Source organism: Nymphaea colorata, chromosome 10 (genome assembly GCF_008831285.2).
Source record: "Nymphaea colorata isolate Beijing-Zhang1983 chromosome 10, ASM883128v2, whole genome shotgun sequence".
In the NCBI taxonomy this organism is placed as follows: domain Eukaryota; kingdom Viridiplantae; phylum Streptophyta; class Magnoliopsida; order Nymphaeales; family Nymphaeaceae; genus Nymphaea; species Nymphaea colorata.
The window spans coordinates 24,704,556-24,713,594 of NC_045147.1; the positions used below are offsets into that span (position 1 = coordinate 24,704,556).

General features: G+C 42.0%; 1 protein-coding gene and 1 pseudogene across 1 annotated transcript; one reads left to right on the forward strand and one right to left on the reverse strand.

Moving 5' to 3' along the window:
* Positions 1-377: 377 nt before the first annotated feature.
* LOC116263092 (protein LURP-one-related 8-like) lies at positions 378-2,837 on the reverse strand (annotated as a pseudogene).
* LOC116263093 (uncharacterized) lies at positions 2,519-4,902 on the forward strand. The gene is made up of 2 exons (XM_031642683.1): positions 2,519-2,872; positions 4,455-4,902. Exons 1-2 carry the CDS (start codon positions 2,519-2,521, stop codon positions 4,572-4,574), a joined length of 474 nt encoding a protein of 157 aa, XP_031498543.1. The 3' UTR covers positions 4,575-4,902.
* Positions 4,903-9,039: the final 4,137 nt, after the last annotated feature.

The following is a 9,039-nucleotide window of genomic DNA, read 5'->3' on the forward strand; positions in this document are numbered from 1 at the left end:
ATTACTAAACGCGCCAAGTCCGGCAGTGCCTGGTACCTTTTCCACGTGCAAGATAACGTCGTGAGCTTTTACTTACACCCATCACTATCATCCTTTGACATGAGCTGCACTGAGGACAGGATTTTATGGAGTAGCACGGATTTCGCTCCTTTAGTCGAGTCACGCCTTTGAACTTTTAGCTCTTTTGTAACCAAATCCCAGGCCAACAGTTTCACACATTAGGTAAGCACCTGTGATCATTTTTTAACTTAGCGGTGGAGAAACCGATGAAACACATGGCATCGCCCTTATTTTTTCATTGTTAATGAATAATCGGAACAGAACTGTACAAGGGTTTCACACTACAAGTTATTTGGGCATCCCTTGGAGTATGCTAGTTTCGGCATCCCTCAGTAGCATAAGGCTGGGATGAACAAGGGCTTCCGGCTCATTCTGTCCATGACAATGATAAAGGCCATCATCATTTCGTTGTCAAAGTCTGGCCGAACGATCAAGCTGAAGACATCGCTCCCCAGCATAATGGCAGGGTTCACCTGTTTTCTGCGTATCTCAGCCGCCACTTCTCTTGTTGCCGCGAGCCTGATCTTACAAGACCTCTTGTTGTAGTCTCCTTCGACGTAGAAAGCCGGAACCGGGAAGTTTTCGCCGATAAAGACCACGGCTTGGCCCTTGTTCCGAACCGCGTACCGTTTCTTGATTGAGAACAGGTGCCTCGCCTGGATCCCCCTAGAGTCGGTCTCGCCTTTGAATCCATCCCATCGTTCGTGCATGCTCAAAATCTGGGGCAGGACAATTTGATGGGAGAGAGGCAACCAGACTTTAGATAAGGAATTTCAAACTGAAGCCTTGAAACGTACGTACGCCCTGAACATCAGACTTTAGATTTGCTAATTGGGCTCCATTAATTGTTAGGCCAGATGACCCGAGGAGGCTTGTGCAGTGGGGCGGACATTTGACGAAGAGGCAACTCGATTATATTAAGTAATGCCCAAGCGACCACAAACCCTGCTCTCAGCCAGGCTCGGGTTTTAGGCTGTGCACCTTATATCCCCACCTACCCTCCCCCACTAGTCATTTTAGAAAAAAATAAAGTGTTCTCACATGGCAGTCTTTGCGTTATACTAATGCGTTGCTTTTTATGTTCTCCAAATTCAACGGCTCCTATTTGATTCCATGGCCAGAGAAAACAGTTGGTTAAAGGGCGAAAGAAGAAGAATTTCTGACGAAAGAGTTCCTAACTCCCAAGTAACAGAATCCATTGAGTTGTTTAAAGGGCAAAAGAAGAAGGATTTCTCTCGAATGAGTTCCTAAGTAAAAGAATCCATTCCCGCCACTGAAAAATTTGTTTCTCTTTTGCTGTATTGAGAAACCTCTTTGTGAAGTAGCGGTCCAAATCAGTTCTTGAGATCAAATTTATAGATTGAAAGTTGACATTTTTCCGTCTTTGAATGAGATCATAAGACGAGCATTCTAAGAAAAGGAACGGATTATAAGAGTCACTTCAAGGTAAGTATTTACCTATTTGGTAAGTACGTGACTTTCTCTATGCAAATATACAACAATAAGCTCGTCTTCAGGACGCAACAGCAGGGATGAATTGGTCAATTATAACTAAGCGAGAATGAATCTGTTAATTGCCCCGACGGTGACGCGAAGGCAATTAAGCTTCATGAGCTGATCCCAAATTCCCTTGAATGTTGAACAGATAAGTGCCGTGAATGCTTATCTTTTCACATACAAGAAATCACGAGCTCCAATCAACTGGGATCAAGACCTAAGCGCCTAACGATCGATTTAGCTTTCATGCATGTATTTGCGAAGACAACGGTGAACGGATTTTGGAGCACATGCAGGAGTCTACTTCGTCGTGTTAATTTGATGTTCCAGTATCTGCAGTACGTAAAAATTTTATTTTCATCCGCATTTGGTTTAAAAAACATTTCCAGTAAAGCTTGGTGTTTGAGAAGATAAAAAAGAGTAGCTGTCGTCATGGGATCAGATAAGTACCTGGCGCCTGCGGCGTAGAGTGAACAAGGGCGTCCCCTTGCCGTCCATGAGCACGAGTGAGACATGGGCAGCCACTCTGGTAGTTGTCCACCCTGAACACCAGCCTGCCGCTGCTATCCAACACCGTGAAACCGTCCATGCAATCGAAAGACATGCTCGATTTCTTCCAGACGGTGAAAGAGGAGGGGCCAGAAATTCGTCTTGCGCTTGTTGCTGACGGTGATGGAAGTAAAGGCGGGAGCTCGTTTTCAGCTCCTGGGAAGATGCGAGGCATGAATCCCTTGACTGACCGGTATATACAATATTCGACGCGGAATGCGCCGCACAGAAAAAGGGAGGCTCGAATATCGATCGGTAAATTCTTCGAGTACAGGTCTGATGGGAAAGCCTGAGGACGCAGGCAACATCCGGAGGGTTTCTTCTTGAAATGGCTGAGACCAAGGCTACAAGCTACATTTATATATAGCTAGCGAGAAGAGAAAGGAGAACCTACTAAATAAGGCCACGTTTGATGCACAGGGATTTCACTGTGCATCAGGGTAAATTTTCCAAATCTGTACGGCTTTTCCTGATACAATCAAACGCAGGTTTTTTTCCCCGGGTAAAAGGTTGGATCCAGGGGAATTTTCCCCTGGAAAAAAGTCGGACCCTGGAGGGTCCGACTTTTTGGCGGAGACAAATTTTTTGCCCGTTAGGGCTTCTCATCACTCGTTTCTTCGCTCTCGTTCCGGCCTCCAGCCATCGTCCGCTCGCCGTGCTCTCCACCACCGCCGCTGCTCTGCCTCCAGTCGTCGTCCGCTCGCCATGCTCTCCACCACAGCCGCTGCTCTGCCTCCAGCCGTTGTGGTATTTCGAAGAAGTTGAGGTACGCCATTCCTGCGTTCTGTCTTTTTTTCTATTCATCGCCATATGTTTTTTTCCTTCCGCTGCTTCATGGGTGATCCTTGCCTTCTTACGTCCTCAATCTCAATGGCCTGAACAACCGTTTCTTTTTATCTTTTTGGTTACTATGTGCTATTAAAGCTATCTTATGCATATTCTTTTATCAGCGCCTGTCAATCTTGTTTTAGTCCTTTATAACATAGTGGATATTGCTGTAAGTGTTCTTTTTTTTTCCCAGCTCAAAAATGCAAGGTATACATGTCTTCAGTTTTGACAGCTACCATGTTCGTCTGCTTCCTCTTTACTGGACGCCGTACCAACCTTCCCTTCTTGTCCGTCTGAAGTTTTCATGCTTCTCCAAGATCTCCGTTTTAGTGGCATTTTCTTCCAAAGCTAGTATTTGCTAGATCTTTGTTCTTTGGCATGATTGAAACATGTTCTGGATCTTGGTGAAAGAACTTTAGAAGAACTTCGTTGAAGTTTAGTATTTTTGGGTATCTTATTATACCCAAATCATTTTCTGTTTTCTGAAAGTTTCTGTCTTCTGCAACATCCTGTTCTTAATCCCGTTTATGTATTCCTGGAGTTTTCTGTCCTTTCCAAAAACTTGATTTTACTTACATTTTATTTCAGAACTTGTTGTTTGAAGATCAGGCTTTGGACTAAAATGGGATTGCCTTACCTGATTCTGGGCTTAGTCTTTGGTTCCATGCCATTGGTTTTTGTGAGAGGGATTGGTGCTAATTGGGGAACATCTACTGTTTTTGAACCAATCAAAGTAAAACTGTAAAAGAGTTATGTAAATAGCTTGCTTCAAGCTATTTCCCTTGTGAGTTCTTTGTACTTGGCATTGTAAAACAAGGAACATTGTTTTTGCCCCAATTGGAAGTGTTCATCATTTTGATACTGATTGTGATTGTATGTGCCTCTATAGCTCATTCAGTTATGTTTATTTTCTTGTTCATGTGTTAATTCAATCACGCTTAGGCAAATGTAGCAAGCATGCACCTTTGTGTATAAGTGAGTATATGCAACTAGGTCAGTAGGTGTCAATTTGTATTTGTGGGTATGAATGAAACTCTGAGGTGAATTGTCATGTGCTTGAATTCCTAAAATTGTTAATTGCAAAAGAGAGCATATCTGCCTCTGTTTAGGGTTGCCTTTGACTGCGTCATCTTAATAAGGTTTTGAATCTAGTTTACATTTTCGATACTGCTAATTCTACAAAGTTATGGGCTCAATTATTCAAGGATTTCTGTGGGTTGCAGTTTACCATTGGCCTCTCCTTTTTGTTGTTCAACATTGTGAGCTTTTTATCCATCTTTCTCATTCTCTCTCTCTCTCTCTCTCTCTCTCTCTTTCTGAAACCTTATTAAGATCACACAGTCAAAGGCAATCCATGAACTGAGCCTAAGTCCATTTGCTACTGAACAAATTGATTCAACTCAAGTGTTGAAGTATGCATCATATTTGTTCTGACCATTTGGGAAGGAAAAGTTGGTACAGTTTTGTTATTCATGTTGGCCTCTTGAGATTTGTTTCTGTTCTTTTGTTTAATTCATCAGATGGAACTGTATGCACGTGGTTACTTGAGGTTGGAAGCACGAACAATGTCCAGCCCACAGAATCAACCGTCTACTTTCAAAGCTATGCATCCTATGTTTGTTGTACAGAATGGGTTATAAATGTGACAAGTTTGTCATCCTTTTATAGTTTCAGTTTCATTTTCCTTGTAGTTCAAGTGGATCAATTCTTGTTGCAGCAGGATGTAGCCTCAATAATGCAAATGTGGTTGTTTGAGATACATTAGGAGGCACTAGACTTGCCAAATAGGCCCACAGCATTGGCTAGGGTGCAGGACTCGTGTTAAGTTCTGGTAAGAAAAATGGGACTGACAGACAGAGAGAATGTCTTCTTGGCACTCATTGGGGCTGGAGGTAACGTACCAAGTAACTTGTAGATGATTTCAGTGGCTTTGAACGATGTAGCGTTTATGTTGTACATTACACAGGGTTTTATTGAATGGCTTTAAATATTTTTTCCAGGCTGAATTGCATGATGTGTGTAGGTGGTGCACGGTTAGTTGCAGTTTTTTACCATGACAAAAAAACGGTCAAAAAATTTTTTCTTGAAAAAATTTTCCTGCCTATCAAACTAGACATTTTTTCCCATTCAAAAAAGTTCCAGACCATCAAACATGGTCTGAAACAAGAAGAAGGGAATTTTACCCTTCTGACATTTTTCCATGGAGATTTTCCCCTAGAAAAAGTTCCCCCTCTAAAAAATCGGTGCCATCAAACGTGGCCTAAGGAAGGATGGGGGAAGAGGAGAACAAACCAAGATGGAGATGCGCCGTCTCGATCGACGTGGAAAGGTTCACGAGCATGTGGGCGTCAAGAATGTTTTGGTTTTGAATTTTAACCCCCACCACTGCTTTTCAGAACTTAAAACAAGTGGTATTCAATACATGTCATGCCTACGTGGGAGATGGCAACTGCAACGCATGTCTATATATATATATATACCGACGAAGTTGGTTATTTATAAGGAAGAATTAAAGAGAATTCGCTGGCTTTGAAGGGGGGAAGGCAAAGCAGCGGATGTTCAGCTCTTTTGATCGTTTCAAACAAACAGCAGGAACGGTAACCGGGGAGACCCGCCTCCGTCGTGCTAATATATCTTCTAAATCACGCGGCTATAATTAATGCTGGAGGAGTTAAAAAAGGAATGTTCATGTCTAACTTAATTATTGTCTTAATTTATTGGTTGCAGCTGATGTTGCTAGCCGCCACTCCGTCACACCAAAGCCCTTCCTCCTCCCCCTCTTAATTTTGCAGGAAAATGCAAAGCCCCAGAGAAAGTAGCTAGCTAGGCTCAGCCAACTGCAGATTCCGATCGTGCAGGCAATAAAAGGATGGCTTGTTGCCGTCACACTTAGCGTATGTCTCATGCCAGCGACAGGCTGGTTACCCCGTCACATGAAGATTGGCTAGCCCCATTGACCTGCCTGTGCTTTCAGTTTCCGGTGGAAGTGGGACATGACTCATTCGCATGTCAAACCTTTAAGGCCTAAGTTTTGATTCTACAGGGGTGAAAGTGGGGGCGCCGCGGCACGAGTTCTCCTGCTTGCTTAGCTAAGCCTTTCAGAAGCCCCGCTCGTATCGTATTTGAACTGTCGCTATTCAAGGCCGAGTGCGTTATTATATTAAGGATAATAATATTGAACCGACTGCGTCAGCTCCCACTACGATCAGACCATCGTCCGCACGCCACCCCTCCAGCCACTGCAGGTTTGGAGCTACTACCAAATGCATTCTTGTCACCTGCTTCCACGAATGCTTTGTCGTCGTCACCTCCTTCTCACTGCGACTGCGGCTGACTGTAAAAATGGAGACTGGCGGGCGGGCTGGTGCTGGCCAGCCGGCCGGCCGACAGGCTAGTTTGGTAATTGGCCCAACTGGGCACATTCTGAGAAAATGCGTCTTCCAGAGCCTCTTCTCCAAGTGGCTCTTCAGTATTTTTTAACACCAGCGCTTTCATTTCGTGTAGGTGAGTACTACGAGTCGCCGAGGGGGTCCCCTAGGCCGTGGCCGTTCGTTCCAACTAGCTGAAAAAAAAAAATTACATTAAAAATATTTACAGTTTAACGTATTTTTTTTTTTTATTTAGGTTCAGTTTTGACCCTACCCAAATTTAAGGTTGAATTATTTAGTCTGTCTCTAAATGAAATCCTAACTCCGCAGTCTACGAGCACCGTAAATTTGAGTCCTCACCAAATGACACCACCAATCAGCCCTTCTCTTTTCTTTTTCTTTTAATAAGTTCAGTCGTTGATGCCATGGGCACAACAAAGTTTGAGGGATTTTAGGTACTCACTGTTCTTATGTTTAATTTTGACACTGTTCTCTTGTTAAGCGAGCTTTCCCCATTTACAAACATGAAAGTGTTATTTTACATACTATTAAGTCATTTATTAAGAAAAGATTAAAATTATAACGACCTAGCTAGCATATTCCAACCAATCCCTTAACGACTTCAGTTTTAGCTTCAGAAAGGATAAGAGCCAGAAAAACCAAATACTTAACAACCTTGTTTTATAATTTTTTTCAAGATTCTTCATAATTTTAAATATGAAACTAAACTTTTAGAATATTACAATCCACTTTTTTAAACCATACATATCCACGTATGTGGGACCATGTGTACGAGTGTTGAATTAACTCTAATATCACTATAATTACCCAATTGTTGGATCCCAACCTGCCCTAACATCTTTTGTTTTAACTCCAAAAAACTAAAAACCAGGACAACCAATCACTTCACAACCCTTTTCATAAGTTTCTTAAAATTTTCTATAATGTTATACATGAGACTAAACTTTTGAAGCGTTAAATTATAAATCAAAATATCTATCAAGAGAATTCGTGGTCTCAAAATTAATGTTGTCATGCAGTCATTGTGGCTTACTGTTCTTAAAAGCAAGGGAAAAAATTGCAGCAATTATATTACAGACAAATTCAAAGGGGAACATTTCTCTTTATGTCTGTAACCAGCTACTTCAAAAATGCTTCTTTATGCAAGTAACGCTACGTCCTTCCTACTGTAGGCGATTCATGTGGACGGAAACCAAGCACAAAAAAATCCTAACGAAAAAAGTAAACATTTAAATCAAGACAAACAAAATCACAATGATTAAACCCTATCCTTGGCCTTCTCCAGCCATATATATATATATATATATATATATATATATATATATATATATATATATATATATATATATATATATATATATAGAGAGAGAGAGAGAGAGAGAGAGAGAGAGAGAGAGAGGGGTTGTGGGGAGGTGACGAGGGCTGTTATAGCAACCCCTAGCCAATCACAGAAGGACACCCCCTTCTGTAGCATAATAGAGAGAGAGAAGCCAGGGACTCGATGGTTGACGATGTCGTTGACGCTATATTGTTGATAGAGTACTGTCGGTTGAAGGAGGAAACCTCCTTCTTTGGCCCGGGAGCACCTTGGAGGGAGCATGGTTTTCTTGATGCTGCATATGCTAATGGTGCTCTAAAGCTATTAGTACCGGTGCCACCTATGTTGTTGGTGGTCATCAGTGGTAGGGCGACTCAAAGGCAAGAAGAGTAAAGGAAGAGGAAAGGAGGAGAAAAGGGAAGGAGAAGCCGAGTAGCTTTCATGGCTTAAGACACACACTTCTCTTACACAGTGCCGACACAAGAGACATTGAACATCCATCTGTGTCACAAGGAAACTGCATCAGTGAAGGCAGAAGGCCATATTTTTCTATGACGTGGAAAGTGTCGGGGATAACCTGGCAGGGTAGGCCATCTCCAACATGAGAAAGAAAAATATTAAAAGAGCAATGCCATCTTCACTGACACGTTACGGACAATCGCTCATCAAGATGAACTTGTCTAATGCAGGAGAGGGAAGCATCAGTGGAGAACTTTGACCGACATTTGCAGAACAATGATCGTATGAGTTGACATCAATGAGCGGGTTACCTTTTTTTGTTGGTGTTGGAGATATCTTTGTAATGAGCAACATCAATTGACCTTGGTTGCTTTCGTTCTTTGTATGCAATTACCTTCATTCCTTGTTTTCTCTGTTATATTTAAATGGTATTAAAGCATCCGGCAAATAGCATCATGGCAACAGTCTCCTCTACCCAATGGAAGGCAATCATGAGTCTTGTATTCGCGAAGTTAAATAGAGACCATGACCTATTGTGGAGAAGTCAATTAGAATATGTGATGATCTCCCAATATCTGCTAAAATTTGCTGACGACACTTCCTCTTCACCAGTTGAGTTCGTTACAAAGGATGGAAAGTAGGAACCCAACACAGATCTTGCAACTTGGAGAAAGTTGGATTGGATTAGTTAGCTCTGTTGTGGATCAAAGACGCCAGATTGAAAGCAATATTTGGTTAAATTATAAGGTTACATACACTATTCGCCCGATGCCTGGACCCCCACTCTTGAAAAAAGGCATGTTTCTCAATCCCCTCTCTGAAGTATATATGCTTTAGAAAAAGGATTTAATATTCACAAAAAAGATAATATGAATATGATAGCAGAGTTAAAGAAGGTAAATTTTCATCTGATGCACTAGATGCTACTTGATGTCATGT